The 18,268-nt window shown below is 37.0% G+C and overlaps 1 protein-coding gene and 1 long non-coding RNA gene across 2 annotated transcripts in view; one reads left to right on the top strand and one right to left on the bottom strand.

The window, feature by feature from the left end:
* Positions 1-10,207, top strand: part of LOC106074916 (uncharacterized) — a 30,437-nt gene extending 20,230 nt beyond the window's left edge. The window contains exons 9-14 of the mRNA XM_056044903.1: positions 555-646; positions 1,432-1,491; positions 2,978-3,109; positions 5,462-5,593; positions 7,621-7,786; positions 9,787-10,207. Of these exons, the coding sequence (XP_055900878.1) occupies positions 555-646; positions 1,432-1,491; positions 2,978-3,109; positions 5,462-5,593; positions 7,621-7,786; positions 9,787-9,923 (719 nt within the window). The 3' untranslated portion in view covers positions 9,924-10,207. The remainder of the gene's footprint in view (positions 1-554; positions 647-1,431; positions 1,492-2,977; positions 3,110-5,461; positions 5,594-7,620; positions 7,787-9,786) is intronic.
* A 3,610-nt stretch (positions 10,208-13,817) lies between these two features.
* On the bottom strand, positions 13,818-15,101 carry LOC106074914 (uncharacterized). Its single transcript, XR_008780401.1, has 2 exons — positions 14,936-15,101; positions 13,818-14,210 (listed from the first exon to the last, which is right to left on the bottom strand). It is a non-coding gene; the product is annotated as an uncharacterized LOC106074914 (long non-coding RNA).
* Positions 15,102-18,268: the final 3,167 nt, after the last annotated feature.

The following is an 18,268-nucleotide window of genomic DNA, read 5'->3' as shown; positions in this document are numbered from 1 at the left end:
GCGACATGAAACTCTTCATTCAAAATCGACACTAGCAGCTGGGGAAAAGTAGCACTGGATAGATCCACATGGAGAGGAAGGAAGGGTTCCGGATTGCAGATGTCATACACAACAGAAGCAGAAAGAAGGATGAAAGTACAACGGCGCCTGGTGATTACAGGGTAGCTTTTCTTTTGTCAGCTCCACATGCAATGTTCGTCAGAAGCCCACGGGAGGAAGTGTCTTTTTTTTTCCTGATTGCCTCCCCTAACAGACGTTTCCACGGGGATGCCACCGAATTCCATCTTCAGAAACTTCCTAGAATAACACTGGGTAAGCAGGAACATGTCCTTAAGAAATGTTGGTCAGCAGGCGTGAGGATAATACATTTACAATGATCACTCACATGAACCATGCCACTGACGGTCACTGACCTAAACATCGTTGGACCTGACTCTTAACTCTCAAGCTCTTTCGTTGAGTAAGACCACTCCTTGATATCTAGATAGTACTAGTTCTTTAGTTATAATTGATTTTGTAATCAACACAATTATTATTCGTCCGCACACCTCTAGATGTCAGTAACCAGGTACCACTCCTGGACGGTGGACTGTGTCTTTTGATGTACTCCAAGACCTCTCTGGAGGAGACTCCTAGTGACACTGAGGTAAGACACCTTGACCATGCAGGCGATATTTTATCCTTAAACGCGTCTTGACCACTCTGATGTATTTAAACTTCAAGTAGGTAAGATATTATATGCGTGGTGGCTGAGCGGTAAAGCGCTTGGCATCCGAACCGAGGGCCGGGGTTCGACTCCAGGGTATAGACTGTTCTTTTTTTTTTATTACGGGATCTTAGGGCGCCTCTAAGTCCACCCAGCTCTAATGGGTACCTAGCATAAGTTGGGGAAAAGTAAAGGCGGTTGGTCATTGTGCTGGCCACATGACACCCTCGTAAACCGTAGGCCACAGAAACAGTTACCTTTGCATCATCTGCCCTATAGACCATAAGATCTGAAATGGGAACTTATTCCAGTTATTAATCCTTGAAACTGATAGAATCACTTGCTCTTAGGTAGGTATACGATTTCGGCATGAGTAGTTAACAAAATATATGGACTTCACCCCCCCCAGATCCTAACAAGCCACAAACCAGCAAATAAATATCAATTTAAAAAAAAAGTAAAGTACTCTTTCAGTTCTTGCAATATATGTGGCGAATGATATAATGGCCATCTGTTTCAATGTCCCACAGTTTAAGAGGGTGTCACGTGGCCAGCACAACAATTAACCGTTTTAAATTTTTCTCCAACTAATGTCCTGCATCCATTAGAGTTGGTTGGGCTCAGGGGCGCCCTTAAAATCCTGAAATTAAAAATCAAGCTTTCACCAAGATTTGAACCCGAATTTCTATCGGAAATATTAATTTGACTTCTTTCTTTTCCCCCAGCTACCTCCTACTCAAAACTTAAGTGTGAATGAAAATATCGGCACTTCACCTTCTGCAGGGGTAAGTCTAGCGAACCTCTTCAGGACGCTGTTCTGATGCACTGGGTTTTACACTCAGCGGATTGTGAGATAAGAGTTTATGAGATAAGATAAATTTGATACAATCAAAGTCCATTATCTTATTATTTATTGTGAAAATTTAATTAAAAAAGCATAAGATTAGACGGCCGAATTTTCCCATTTCAAAATTTAGAATGGACCCCATTCACCAATCGTAAACAAACAACATTTACACACGTGATAATATTGATAAAACAACGAAAAAAAAAACCTATCACGTGACAGCCTTAGTGTATGACGTAATTTGTATAGAAGAGATAGAGAATCACGTGGCTAAATGGTGTTTGTTTACGATTGGTGAATGAGGTCCATTGTCCAACTGTCAAGAAGTTGGTGTTTTGACTTATGTTAAACATCTCATAATGCCCTCTAATCTAATTCTATGTCCAGCTAAGGTTTGAGGCTATTCTGAATTTGGTAATATCTCAATAGATAATCTCTCCATATGATGATACAGAAGAGACGAATGGATGGCTGCCTGGTCGTGCGGTTTGCACGCTGGACTGTCGTTCGGACTTATCGATGGTCCCGGGTTCAAACCCTGCCCGTTCCCATCCCCGGAGGTTTGGACTGGGAAGTAATTATCTTCAACTTTGAAGGAACATCCGAAATAAGTAAAACATTTTACAAATGAATGTAACATTACAAGAAGAATGAATACTACTGAAGAGCTTTAAGTTGTGTATTAGTGTTTCTTGTTGTGTGTTGTGAACTGTTCTGTGTGTCAAAATGGCTTGGTATCCAGGTCAGCTTGTGTGTGTGTATTGTGTTATTGTGAATTATTTTGTCATTCTTGTGTAATAAAGCCCTCTGATAGAGACATGTTTTCCGGTAGTGTTTTTTAACGCTACTACTAATGTACAATTAAAAAAAAAAAAACAACGGATATCAGGTCTTCTGGCTTCAAAAAGATTTTAATTGAATATTTTTTTTTAAAGGAAAGCTAGATTAAATGTACAATAACTCTATTTCTTTATTCTAAAATATAGCATGCTTTTAGATATAAGTAAAAGTTTCCCACCCGTTGAAATTCGGATATATTTTTATTTCTTTTGTGGAGTCCCCCTGAGCTGTAGCTTCGCCAGCCTTCCCTTAAATCCGGCCCTGGCTGTCACACTCCCCCCTCCCACTAGAACTATTCAATCTCTACAAATCACTTACTTTGTGATGTGGGTCGAGAGGCCAAGTGCGCTTGAACTTGGCTTGGCTTGGCTACCTAGAAGGGGGCTCGAGGTTCGACACCCGACTCGGGCAGAGTTGTGTTTACTGAGCGCCTAAAGGCAGCACGGAAAACCAACTCCTAGATACCCCTTCCCCCCCCCCCTCCACGGGTCCACAAATGAGATTGGACCAAAGCGCTCTGAGCATGCTATAACTATAAGCATAAATATAAAAGCTGTAATAATAATCTCTTCTCAATGTCCCAGATGCTTGTGCTGCCTGCGCCAAGAGAGATGTACAGCAACACTGAGAACAAGCTCGTGGACGACATACTTTCAAATGTGGACCTGTTTAAAAAGATGTTTCTGTCCTCCACCCAAGTGTTGAAGACAACTCCTGTGAGTACCATTAGGTTGACTGTAGCAATAATACATCAAAACCTAACCATAGCTTAACTCTTTCTCTCCGTAATTATTTACCACATTCTGATTGAATCAACGTTTGTATCGTCGGTTAGGAGAGAAAGAGTTAAAAAAAACAAGAACAACATGACATTTTTTGTCAAGGTGAAACTTATTTTAGGTGTTAATGTATCAATTAGTTTGGATGTCATGTAACTAAATTTGTAATAGATGTAGGCTATCAATAATCAATCTGCGATTAGAAACATTTTTAACATGACTGGACCAGTTGGGAAAGCGGCAGAAGGAGAAAGAAGGGAGAAGGAGAAAGAAGGGAGAAGGAGAAAGAAGGGAGAAGGAGAAAGAATTGAGAATATGTGTGAATGTTACCATGATCGCTTTTTAAATGCATTTATAATTTTATTTAAATTTGAACGACCTAAATTCGAACTCGAGGGCTCAATTCTCTATAAGCCAACACGCTAACCACTGCGCCAGTGAAACGCTTATGAAAGTTGAAGGTTTTATTTATCTATTGTTCATTTCAAACTTTAAAGCGGAGACCTATTTCTTTCTTCAAATTATAAAGGGGACTAATTCAACTTTTACCACCACATTTGTCAAGTACAATTGCTTTCACTTGTTCGATACCAAACGAAATAATTAATTACCATTAGTCAATTGGTTATTTTCTCTTTTAAATTGATTCTTGTTTTATCAGGTACAAGAAATAATTGTGCAAAGTTTTTATCTTGATCCGAGATTGGGTGTGTACGAAATAACGTGTACAAACTTTTTACCAGACAGACAGACAGACCGACAGAGTGAGTTGATATAAGCTTTGTAAAGACACCGTTCTCTAATAAAATACTGAGGAAGAAATTAAAGATAAAGACATGTTTTTATTTCATTTGCTAAGACAAATTCGTTTAGGTTCTCTTTCCTGAAACAGCGAGCAGCCTACACGATTACGTAGTAGAGTTGAAGTGTTTAATTAACACTCGGTAGCAGGCATGCGCAGTGGCGTAGCTAGGGTGGGGGGAGGGGGGAGAAATTGAAAATCCCCCCTGGCCCCCACATGAAGGGGGCCCCCAAATGAGCGTTTTTTTTACATTAAAAATTAAATATTAAGCAAAAATGAAGGGGCCCCCAAAGAGCTACGCCCCTGCGGCATGCGGCATATATATTGAGCCATAACTTTAGGGAGGCTTAATGCACTTGTTTGATGTCGTCTTTGTCGGTAAATTTTGTCGTCATAAGCGTTGCCCAACCTGGGCACTTAGCCAAACAATGAAGATTTTACATTTTTCGTCACGCTCATGACTGAGTCTGTTTCTATTTCTCTGGCCAACATATTCTATAGCCAACGGTTAACGAGCACGGTGTTATGTGGCCTGCACAACGACCAACCGCCTTTACTTTCCCCCAACTAAAGTCAGATAACCATTAGAGTTGGGTGGACTCAGGGGTGCCCTAAAAATCGCGAAAGTCTAAATCCCTAGACTCGAACCCAAGACCCCTGTTTCGGAAGCCAAGCGCTTAACCACTCAGCCACCGCGCCCCCCTTGAAACAAATGACCTTAACATCATCTGCCCCATAGATCGCAAGATCTTAAAAGGAGAAACTTGACTTGACTTACATAACTGAATATGATCCTTACGAAGGCAAAACATTTGAACAATTCGAGTTTGTTGTAAATGTATATAAGGGATGGGGAAATCGTTTACACTCCCTAAAATAACAAAGTCAAATATCTTTCTGATGAAAAGATACTTTCAGCAAAAGAAAAAAAATAGTGATCGAACTTTTGATACAGTGAAAAACTATTTTGGGCTGGCATTCAGGAAAAATTATAATAATCTAGAAAAAAGTATGTAAAATATGTACTGGAATATGTTGCCGCCTCTGACGACACCCCACAGCACAAACATTGTAGCTCTGAATGGATCGAATAGCTTCAAGATCCCATTTAAACCTACATAAACATTGCCCCTATATTCTAATTCATAAAGCCTAATTTTAAAGAGTTGGCTGATAAACATTTTGGTGCGCGAAGTTTCTACATGGCAAGTCACGGAACGCCAATGAGCCACTTTACAAACCTATGTTGGCCAGGTGCTGCAAAGAATTGTATGTCTATGTTGAAAATAAATAAAATGGACGAGTCAGTTTATAGTGCCATTCCTTAATTTAATGCTGGAGCAATATTGTTTTCAAAGTGCATTTGAAATTGAGAATAATCGAAGGATAATTTTTAAGATAAATGTGAAAAATTTAATATCACTAATAAACAATTCATCCTATCAGATGAACCACTCAGATTTTAATGTTGTAACTCTTTATCCCAGTCAGAAGAACCACTGGTAGAGACTCTCATTGCTAACGTGTCCACGTATCCTCCTCCGACCTGGTCTATGCTACAGGAAGAGAATATTGAGGTCACCAAAAACCCAAGTATCAATGCCCGGATGAGGACAAAGGTAGATGTTTATATATCTTTGTGTTTTAGGCTGTTTTACCTTTTCCTATCCCTTAGTCTGTTGGACTGTTGGGGCACAAAGCAAGACTCGTCGACCGCCTCTCTCCATTCCTCTCTGTCCTTTGCCCTGTTTAGAACCTCTTTCAGTGGTAGGCCCGTCTATTCTTTTATGCTGTCCTCCCATCGCTTTCTCTGTCTGCCTCTTCTTATTATTCCTGGTTATGTTAGGCTGTTGAATGTGTTTAATAGACGACCCACTTTTCCTTGTCATTCTTTTTCTCATATTATTATTATTTGGTTTGAATCTTCAACATTGAATCTCTTCATCATGGGCTTCCGTGCCTCTTTTCTGTGTGTGAGTTTTTTTTTAACAACCTTATATCAATTTTCTCTGTTTGTTTGTATGTCTGGTAAAAAGTCTGTAGACGTTATTTTTCCCACACCCATTCTCAGATCAAGTTGAAACTTTACACCATTATTGGACCTAACAAAGCATAGCCAAGACACGAATCAACAAAAAACAACAAAAATTAATTATTAGTTTGATACCAACAAGGGAATTAATTTATCAGTATTCACAGGTACAGCTAAATATGTAGGGTTTCGTCAAGTAGAAACTTGAAACAATTTTTTTTTATTATATCTATCTAATAAAACATGAATCAATTAGAAAAATCAACCAAGTAGTCAATTATTTATTGGTAATTAGTTATTTTATTTGATATCGAATAAAGGAAATAGCTTCTACAATATTGAGAGTTATACAGTTGTAAGCGCGGAGTTCTTTCCCTTAGATGAGCTCTGTGTTTAAACTAGTATTTAAAAAAAAAACAATATTTTGCATCTTTTACCCTTAAATATATTTCATGGCCTTTCACGAAATACATTCACGTGCGTGTTCCTTCTGATGCTATGAGAGAATTATATGTATTGCTGCCTTCTGCTATCTAAAACCTCAATGAAAGCAAAAATGTTTCCGGCCCATAAGAAGATAGATCTAGATCGCGGGTTCTCAACCTGTGGGTCGCGACTCCTTTGGGGGTCAATTGGCGATTTGCCAGGGGTCGCCTAAGACCCTCGAAAAAATGGATTGTTATTATCTACTCTTCTATTGCTGTGTGTGTGTGCGGGGGGGGGGGGGTCGCGGCAGAGTGGGGGATTGTAAAAACGGGTCGCCGAGACTAAAAGGTTGAGAACCGCTGAATCTAGATTGTGATATATATAGGCAAACTATGAACATGGGTTACATATAGCCTGTAGTTATAGCCACGAGAAATACTGCACTCCTCATTAATCTTTGGACTCGAAGACAAGCCTTATTATTATTTTGAGGCCGGCGTTGTACAATTTAAAGCAAAATAAATAAAAACTACTTGGTTATATTGATTCAATGATTTTATGCATATCAACTGGCCTAAGTCAATTCAATGACACCAATGGCTGAGTAAATCACCTCAGTATGAGATCAATATTTTTTTTTGTGTGCGAATAGCAATAATCTCACAACTGAGCGGCAGTCTATTGTGTATGACCTAATTGATAGCCCATTGACAGCAATCGTTCTTCCCATACAGACTAATATGTATGACCGTATTGATAGCCCACTAAACGCACGTATTCTCTATATACAGACTAATATGTATGACCTATTGATAGCCCATTGAAAGCACCTATTCTCTCTATACAGACTAACATGTATGACCTTATTGATAGTTCATTAAACTCAGGTATTCTCTATATACAGACTAATATGTATGACCCTATTGATAGCCCATTGAAAGCACCTATTCTCTCTATACAGACTAACATGTATGACCTTATTGATAGTTCATTAAACTCACGTATTCTCTATATACAGACTAATATGTATGACCTATTAAAAGCCCATTGAAAGCACCTATTCTCTCTATACAGACTAACATGTATGACCTTATTGATATTTCATTAAACTCACGTATTCTCTATATACAGACTAATATGTATGACCTTATTGATAGCCCATTAAAAGCACATATTCTCTCTATACAGACCGCAGTCAAGGTAGTTCCAATGATTAAAGCTCTTCAGAGTAGAACAGATCCTCCAAAGCCGTACAGCGAGAAGAACTTAATGGAACCTTCGTCATCTAGAGGTCCATTTCAACTTGCTGGAGTGTCGGATGTCAAGGGGCCTTTAGTGATCGGAGCAGACGACAGTAAGTATATCAGGACAACGTGAACTTCTCGTGACCTCAATGAATTTCATTGCAGAATGGATCAAGTCCAAGGGCAGAGAATTACTTTCAGAGGTCTAAACTTAAGATTACACTCCCTTTAATTTTTTTGTTATCTTGCAAGACATTGCGTCAATGTGGAAGACTGATATAAAAAATAATCTACCTGTTTCTGTGGCAAATAGTCAACTAGAGTGTCCATGTGACCAGCATAACTGCTTATAGCTTACTTTCTTAGACTTCTCGCGCCGTTCGTCGCATTGGGGCGGCAAGCTTTCTCCATGGAGATCTGTCATATGCGACTTCCAAAGCATCTTCCCAAAGGTACCCACCGATTTTAGGTCTTCTAAGAAGGTGCGACGCCATGTTGTACGCGGACTGCCTTGGTTTCGCTTTTCTCTTATCTGCTTCCTTGTTATGGCTGACTTTTGTCAACATGTTTCGTCTTGCCTAAGGATATGTCACGTGACTCTACGTCGTTGGGCCACCATTTTACTCAGGTGTAGGACTTTTCTATTCTCAGCCATCTCTGTTGAACCACCTCACTTCAGCCTTAATGGATGACTTCCGTGTCTCGCAAGCGTAAGTGGCCGTTTGGACGATCAGAGCCGGCCTTACGGATTGCGGGGCCCAATTTAACTCTTTCTCTCCTAGCTGACGATACCAGCGTTGATTCCACCAGAATGTGGTAAATAATTACGGAGAGAAAGAGTTAATGGATGCTTTGCCTCTTTTCTATCTTTTTTTTTTACAACCACAACTATTACTGTTAATTAGATCATAAGACAAACATTTGTTGTACAACATGCATAAGAAGCAACTCAAACGCAGTAGGTGCCTGTGGGTTAATTAAAGTTACGTCAATCGTACAATAGGCCTACACTAAATATGTTAACCTTAGACCTACATTTTTTAAAGCTCGTTACAAGAGCGTGATTGATAGTGATATGCTTAATGTAAATAGAGGGTCCCTACCAAATCAGAAACCCTATTAGTAGCGAACCATGCTGAGAATTACTCCCTTAGAGCACGAAAGAGGAAGCGAGCAGTGAGTTTTAAGGTTGCCTTGTCAAGGACATACCTAATGCCGCACATGGACCAGTATTCTCTCTCTCATTTCCTTGTCCCGATCGTCCCTCATGCAGGCACGAGGCCCAATCGGAGCAATCGGTTAAATCAGGCTTAAACCGGTCTGGGGACGATTGTTGCATGAAAGAGGTGGATCTTTGTCTCCGGGCTGATTAGTTTGCCCAGATGTGACGTAGTTTTGGGGAAGATGGCTCCTGCTTTCATTATCCGACATGCAACATCGTGATATCCATCTCCATGGCTTGTGTAAACGTTGCCAAAATAGGTTTGAACTCTGTACCCCCAAAGCTGAGGGCGGTGCTTCTTGACTGTTATCCTTTCTTCTATAGAGTTCCTACACATAATTACTACTGAATGTTGGTTAGCTGTATTTTCTTATAATTTTGTTATGGTACCCTTTTGTAAAAGGCTGCTTGAGTTATTTTTACTAAAGAGTTGCTTGTTTTTGCTCACTGGTAGCTGTAGTAGCTTTTACTTTTGGTTTATGGTTTCTCGATTGAATGTAGTCCTTTTATTTCTGCCATAACTTAAAAACTTCTTTTTTCTTGAAAAAAACAACAACAGCAACAAACGCCCTAACAGATTTGGAGATTAACATGCCGATTTACTTGGTGTTAGGTGCGATTTATAATTTATGCAATGATTAATAGGATGATTTATATTAAGATTGGTATGATGATCGATGCGATGTTTGATATATTGGTTGGTGTGATTGATGATTGATGTAATGATTGACATGAATGTTCTGATGATTGGTGTGCTGTTTGATCTGACAGTTCATGTGAGAATTGATGTGATGATGATTGATGTCATGATTAACATAATGATTGATGTGAGGATTAATGCGGATATTTTTATGATTTTTATCTTTTTTCTCCCCCCCCCCTCCACAGCCTCCAAATCCCCTACCGAGATAGATGACGAGCGAAGCAACCGTCAGATGTGGACGAATATGAGAAAACACACCTCTGACTTGCTCAGACTAGACGATGTTTCTAGTTCACAAGTGGATGAAGAGTCAATGGTTTAATTCAATGGAGTATCGAACACCGCCTTCATAAATATCAATCTTTGACATATATATATATATATATATATATATATATATATATATATATATATATATATATATATATATATATATATATATATATATATATATATATATTTATTTATTAGAAATGTCCTATTCAATAAACCAATATGTTCTATCTGGTCTCTTCTGACTGGTATGTCTAAATCTTAATAATGTTTTCATATTTACTTGCGTTAAGTAAATGGATCAAAACATCAATAAAAGTTGTCACTATTCGCTTTTTGAATTTAATTTGTTGCTCTTCTTAATTCATATGGCTTGATTAATTTCTACCGAAAACTTTTTTTTACCATAACCACGTAATAAACACACGTTTGTTAGATCCTCGTTTTGGGACCCTTCGAATCAAGAAAACAAAGAAACTAGAACAGATGCAGAAGAGCCGTTTAGTTAACAACCGATGATTATTCAAATTTAACCAGAGTAACACCTTAGTAAAAAATACTAAATTTAGAGACTCTTCAGTAAAGAAGACTAAACTGTAAAGTAACAATAGTAGTCCGGATTCAAGAGTCTCATAGTGTACGCCACCCTCTCCCGTAGTTTGAATGTAACAAAATCAAATTGGGGGTCATCCTGTATGGAGAGGCGTGCTGCGAAACGTGCGCCTAAGGCAAGAAACTTTACAGGCGCCCCCTCCCCATTTACCATGAACATCGCATAGAAATATAGGCTTATAATAAGTATTTAATAATAATATAAATAAAAATACCTTTATTTAATTTATTACCTCACTAAAATATCTATAATAATATTTTGGCGCTTCTCTGAGGGTGGCTCCTGGGGCATCATGCTCCTTGCCCCATTTCACTACTTCTCTGAGGGTGGCTCCCGGGGCATCGTGCCCATTGCCCCATTTCACCTACGTCTCTGAGGGTGGCTCCCGGGGCATCGTGCCCCTTGCCCCATTTCACTACGCCTCTGCTTTATGTATGGTTGATACTACAAAAAGGATTTTAAATGCAGAGTCTTTTACAAGTATTACTGTAGTGTAACTGAGTTGTTTATTATCTGCGTGTGTCCAGTGTGTCAGAAGGTCATGTCCAGTGTGTGTGTGTGTGTTTATACTTTAAAGTACTTTAACATTGTGATATGAGACATGTTGGAATCGTTCACTGTTTACTGTTGTCTAATCTAGTTGAATCAAGCCATGTTATTGGTATACTAGTATCTGTTGTTTCATTACAATCCCATAAAATTCCAAAACAACAACAACAAACAAAACAAAATAAAGAAAAAAACTAATAAAATACTTAAAAAGACACAAAGATAAAGGCACAGTTCTTATTCCATACTGACTTGACTTGACTTAATCTTGTGCACTCCCAGGGGATCATAGGGCCGCAACCACACCTCTCCACCGAACTCGGTTCTGAGCAGCTTTCTTCATCTGCTCCCATGTCATTCCAGTACTCTCAGTTTCACTGATGACTGACCTCTTCCAGGTTTGCTTGGGTCTGCCTACTTTCCTCTTTCCTTGTGGGTTCCAGTCAAGTGCCTGCCTTGCAACATTGGTAGCTGGTTTTCGCAGGGTGTGTCTTATCCAGCTCCATTTCCGTTTAGTAATGTCTTGGGCTATGGGCTTTTGTCTAGTTCTCTCCCACAAATCGATAGTAGTTAACTTTTCTGGCCACATAATTCCTTCTATACGGTTCAGAAACTTGGAGAGTCACTAAAACAAATATGGAAAAGCTCCAGACCTTTGTTAACAGATGCCTACGCCGGATATGTGACTTATTCCATCCGCTAGAATAAATTCATGTTAGTACTCCTTCTTCCCTAGCGCTATTCAAGCATGGAATGGGTTGCCTGAATCAGCCTGAAAAACCTGTCTTAGTAGATTATAAGTCTCTAATTAGCATGCACGACTAGTATGACACGTGACTAGATACGCGTAGGACATAACTCTCGTCTTATTTGCAGGATCGTCTGTAATTTATAAGATAAGTGCAGTTCTGTCTTGGTCTTCTGCAGCAGTAGATGGCCCAAAGGCCCTGATCGATTCTAGGTCAAGGTTATTTTACCCCAAAAAGGCGCGAGGTCTGAAGACAAGTACCAGCTCATATATAACTAGAAGGAAATGAGAAGGCTGACACACTCGCCAAGAGTGGGAGAACAAACTCACAAGTAAACTCTGCACTCTATCCAGAAGAAATGAAGAAATTAATTGTAGATAAAATAAATGAGAAATGGACGAGCTCCCATCCAAATCACCAAAAAAGATAACGCTTACTATAAGCTATCCCGACAAGACCAACGTCTAATCTTTCGACTCAGGACTGGACACAACAGAATGCGACAACACATGTTCCGGAAGCTCAAAATTGGAACCAGTGAAATCTGCCCATGTGGAATATCACCAGAGAAAACTGCTCTCTCTACCTAGAGGCCCGTATAAGACATTGGCCCCAAATCACCCCAATAGAAAGAAAACTATATGGAGAGCTCCCTGATTTTGGAAGCCACTGCGCAGTTCATCTCATGTATTGGTCTAGTCATCTGAACACTCCAACATAACAATGAGAACGATGAAGAAGAAAGAAGAATGAAGACAAGTACATTGTGGCTTGCGACTTACATGTAAGACGTGTTGAGACAGATTTTTTCAGTTACTTTTACTGATTGATTCAAGGCATTGCGTCACGCAGCGGTGTGATGGAGTTTGTGTGTGTGTGTGTGTGTGTGTGCTTCTATTGCGACAGTGGGAAGTGGTTAGCGATAGGTCAGCGCATAATAGACAAAAGAGAGACTCCAGATTGAGTCACGCAGAGGCGGTCTTCTTATTGAGAACAATACAAAGAAAGTGTCCTACTTTTAAGAGATTGATTAAAATACTGAAAAAATAATTTCTTTTGTCTTAAAACAACGATACTTACTTTAGTTGTATTTTAGTCGCAGACCTTCCTACAGGGAACAGTATCAGGGGAAAGCAGGCGCGGCAGAAAAAAAAAAAAACAAGCGACCAGAAAACAACATTAAGGACTAACAAGAAAAACATTTTAAAAAAATACTTCAAAAGATAAAACAACAACAATTGGTAAAGATATTTATAATCGCACAGATTTATTCAAGTCTAGATCAAACATGTATATTAAGAAATGAAAGATCCCAAAGAATACAGTTAATATAAGCTTTGTTGTTTTTTGTCTAGCTTTCTCAATGCGCTATGATCCTGTCACTTGTTTGGACCAGTTGGGAAAGGGGGAGGGAAGAGAGGGGTATCTTGGTGAATGTTTACGTGATAGTTTTTTTTTTAATGCATAAAAAATATTCAAGCATAGGTTAGTCCTCAGGGGAACTAATTCAGTTTACAACATCACACCTGTCATGTATGATTTTTTTTCCTTGTTCAAGATACCAAACAAAATAATTAATTACAAAAATTTAATTAACTAATTGGTTAAATCTTTTCAAAAATTGATTCTTTGGTTGTCAGGTAAAAGAAATAATTTCAGCTTAATCCAAGATTTTGTAGGGGGAAGAAATAAAGTGTACAAACTTTTTACCAGACAGACAGGGTGAGTTGATATAAGCTTTGTAAAAAGATTGGCCTGTCAGTGAAAGAGACTCTTGACAAACTACAGAACTAATTGACAACATTTGTCTTACTGCCTTTGATCTATTCTTTGGGTAAGGTTTATTTTGTCCCCAGTGTTGGTGCTTATCTTCATATCGGAGATGATCCTAGGCCCAGAGTTGGTGCTTATCTTCATATCGGAGATGATCCTAGGACCAGAGTTGGTGCTTATCTTCATATCGGAGATGATCCTAGGACCAGAGTTGGTGCTTATCTTCATATCGGAGATGATCCTAGGACCAGTGTTGGTGCTTATCTTCATATCGGAGATGATCCTAGGACCAGAGTTGGTGCTTATCTTCATATCGGAGATGATCCTAGGACCAGAGTTGGTGCTCATTCTAGTATTAGAGTTGACTCTAGGGAAAGTGTTGGTGCTTATCCCAATATAAGAATTGATCCTAGGGCCAGTATTGGTGCTTATCCTAGTATAAGAGTTGATCCTAGGGCCAGTATTGGGGCTTATACTAGTATAAGAGTTGATCCCAAGGCAAGTATTGGGGCTTATCCTAGTATAAGAGTTGATCCTAGGGCCAGTATTGGTGCTTATCCTAGTTTTGCTGAAGGTCTTTTTGTGGTCTACTGGTGGAGCTAATATTGATCTAAAGTTGATCCTAGGGCCAAGGCTCTACTGAAGAAGCTACCTATGTGACAGTTAAGTTAAGATTGTACTCAAACATAAGAAAAGCAAAATAAAAAAATACTTTAAAAAATCAATGCTTTATAATAATAATAATAATGAGGCTCATTTCTTTTTTTTTTAAATTTTTAATTTGGCAGCAGTGAAGATTAATTAAACGTCCTTGACATTATATAGTTTATCGTTAAAATTTCCAAAGCCCGCAGTACAAACATTTGAGACCCAAAAGAAATTATTGCAGACTAGAGTAGAAGAGGGAAAGAAAACTTAAATAGAACACTGGCAGCAAACGGCTTTGTCTGCACGAGCTGCGGGAAAAATATACAGGTCGCGACTGAGTTTGCGTAGTCATGTGAAACACTGCACTCATCCTTAGTCTCCGGAATCGAAAGACTTTGCCATTATTATTAGAGTCTCCATTAGATAACTTGGAACTATAAACTTTTTCTCTCCGTAATTATTTGTCCACGTTTCGAAGGAATTCTTCATTTTGCTCATTACTATATAAAGGGGAATGCATGCTCTTTTTATAAAACACAAAGTCAAGTTTGTAAAACTAAAAATTAATTTATTTTAATTAGGTCAAAATCAACGATGGTATCGTCGATTAGGAGAGAAAGAGTTTTAAAATACTTTAAGTTGAATGACATAAAAACATTCTCACGGTGTTATTTAGATGTAATCTACGTCAGTACAACAGACAATATGTAAGACCTGATTGCTACTTACAGATCAAGAACTAATTCAGTTCTGTAATTTATAGATTTAAGTCGAATTCAAGCAATATAAAACTTGAATCGTGGGTGTAGTCTATGTTTATGACCAGATTACTTAATTCTATATAAAAAAAAGCAACAGCGAAATTACAGGGAAAAACAGGGAAAAACGTTTCTCACATCGGGATTTCCCGTTTTAAATATCACATCTCTGGCTAAGCGCTGACCTTTGACCTATATGTCAGTATTTGTCTGAATCATTGATTAATAAACTGGAACAGACACAAAATAGAGGATTGAGATTCATAACAAACGAATATTGACACTTGACTAGAGTAACACCTTTAGTAAAATCACTAAATTTAGAAAGCCTTCAGGATAGAAGACTATAAAGTAAAGTAGCAATTATACATAAAACACTAAACCATAATCTTCAAATACAAAAACAAAATTTAATAAAATACTCAGAAAGACACAAAGATAAAGGCACACCTCTCGTCCCATATGCTAGGAAAAATTTGTACAAATGCTCCTTCTTCCCTAGCGCTATTAGAGCATGGAATGGGTTGCCTGAGCTAGACAGGAAAACCAGTGATTGGCAGAATTTAAGTTATTGGTTGATAGTTGATATGCATGACTGAATGCACGACGCGTATAACGTAATCATCTTCTTAAATTAAAGTAGTGTTTGTATTATATAAGATAAGATTTTTGAAAGTTGATCAAAGTTTGTATGACATTCATTGTCATGTCAGGGGTATGTATGTGAAGATTAAATGCATTGTTTGTTTGTTGTAACTTTTGTATGAGTTATATCCATTTTTTTCATGTACTTTAAGGTTATGAATGTGATAAGTCTGCACGTGAGGGAGTATGTTTGTCCTTCGTTATCTCATTGTGGAACAAGAAGTTAGATCGTAAAAAATACAAGTGTATCTGAGATATTGTATTTTGAACGTACTGAAAATTGAATATTTCAAGTATGATTGGCCCTTCAACTTGTTTTTTTGAAAGTATACTCTTATAAATATTCAGTTGTTGTTTTGTATTCAAATAATCAATCACATTCCATGTTTGTAAAAAGTTAAGACTAGTGGCTCTTCTACAGTCCTTCGAAAGTACACAAGACTTGTTTTGTTTGGTTATTAATTTAAGTAGTTGGATTTCCTTTTAGAATTTGCGACCTATAGAGTAGAAAATGGTCTGATCATCTGCTTCGTTAACGAACAATGTTGCCAGCACCAGTCTGAAAGTCTTTTTTCCCCAAATTACGTTACAATACTGGGTTTGGATGGACTTAGAATAGCTAAGGACAATTATGAAATTGTAATATCTTTGTCGAGATATCAAACCAAGATTTCAGTGTCGGAAGCCAAACGGTTGACTGGTTACTCTTTATGTCGTAATATGTTGGAAAATAATGGGCATTAGATGCTTCAAGATATATAAAGAAGGTATAAAACGTATATTTGGTTGTTTATAAAAACGTACAAGTTTTAATAACTTTTAATTGTAGGTTTCAAAAATAAATAGAAGATAATGGATATTTTAGATTTTTTATAATATAGAATTGTAAAATATTTATCTAATTATTGTGCCTATTTAATTCTAAAACTAAAACAAATATTTTTTTATTATAAAAAATGCAAAAATTTTCATTAGAAAATGTCAATAGAGTTCTCTATGTCATTCTGTTACGAAAATAATGTACGGAAAGGTCAACCTTCAAAGGTAGATAACTGTTGGAAAAAAGGTTTATCTATTTTTAATATGTATAAATATTACTACACTAACAATTTTAAAGGTCAACCGTAAGAAAATATGACACATAAAACCTTTTTTTTTTGTTTATGCTTATTCTTTTAGGATAATCTATAACGTTTTAGTTATTTAAAGTTACAGATTTAAAAAAAAATGTTTATGAAGTATAGCCGAAAAAGAAAATTAAGATTTATTATTCAAAAAGAAAATTTTTTTGAAAGTAATTTATATATAGGAATATTTTAAATCTTGCATATAGGACGTGTGGCTTTGTACGTTAAATGGTGGCTTTTGGAGCCAAAGGTAAGAGGTTCAAATCTCTCTGTAAGCATAAATATATACAAATTTTTTTTGTCAAAAAGAAAAATCTGTACAACGATATCGTAAGTAAATAATGATAATGTTGTCTAGATATATATATATATTCTTAGAAAAAAAACAATAGTTAGTCCGATGTATTGTTTTTTATTGTTCATATACATTTTCAAAAAATTTTATGACGTCCTGTTAAATATGTCTTAAAGTGAACAGATATCTAGAACTTTTTTTGTTTTCTTTGTTTTTTTAAGAAAACCTCAGCTTTTTAGCTTTCGACTTCAGTTGTCTAGCTTAGTACATCCTAGGAATCCTTGGGCTTTTGCCTCTTTTCTTTGCCTTTTTTTTGGGCGTTGCCTCTTTTTTCGGCTCTTGGCCTCTTTATTGGGCTTCTTTTTTTTTTTTTTATAATTTTTTTTTCAAAGAAAACACACAAAACATCATTCTAAATTAATAATAACACAAGGAAAATTTTATAAAAAAATTTTTTTTTTTTATCAAAGTCATTTTCCAGGATTTTCAGTATGATCGCAGAGTAGGCTGCAGCGATGATCCATAAAATGGTGACAGCAAGGGGTTCAGAAAATGATGACAGCAGAGGTCCAAAAATGATGACAGCAAAGGTCCAGAAAAAGGTGACAGCAAAGGTCCATAAAATGATGACAGCAAATGTCCAGAAATCGGTGAAAAAAACATTCACCAAATTTTTTTGAAAGTGTTCCTAAAAATAAGTATTGCCAAACTATATTTTAAATATTTTTTTATAAGACTTATAAGTTATTAGCATTCATTTTTATTTAAATTATTTTTGCAACAATTTTTTCCTTAAGAACCTAAGACAAAGGACCTCCATCCTATATCCAATGGAGCCCTCTGGGGTATGCTAGATTTATAAAAATGTACATATATTGAAGCCATTTGGTTTCTATTAAAGTACAGAGCTCAAAGTAAGTATGTGTATGAAGAGCTTAAAAAATATTTCATTTTGGCATATAACTCATTTTTAAGATTAAATTTATTTTTATTATTATTTATTGTAATAGTGTTGTTGTTTTTTCATTTTCTGTTTCTGTTTTATTTTTTTTTAACAATTTAGTAGTCCATTTGGTCCATTTTCATGAAATCCTCTCCTGTTTGGGTTGTCTTGAAAATTTATTAATTTGCTCAAAGGGATGTAACCAAAAGAAATTACCACCTTGCATCTTCCAGTTTTAATTGTCTCTCTTGTTGAAAAAAAATTAATAAATAATTTATAGCTAATTTTTAGTAA

Source organism: Biomphalaria glabrata, chromosome 10, assembly GCF_947242115.1.
Source record: "Biomphalaria glabrata chromosome 10, xgBioGlab47.1, whole genome shotgun sequence".
Classification (NCBI taxonomy): domain Eukaryota; kingdom Metazoa; phylum Mollusca; class Gastropoda; family Planorbidae; genus Biomphalaria; species Biomphalaria glabrata.
This window is presented reverse-complemented; position numbering and strand designations above follow the sequence as displayed.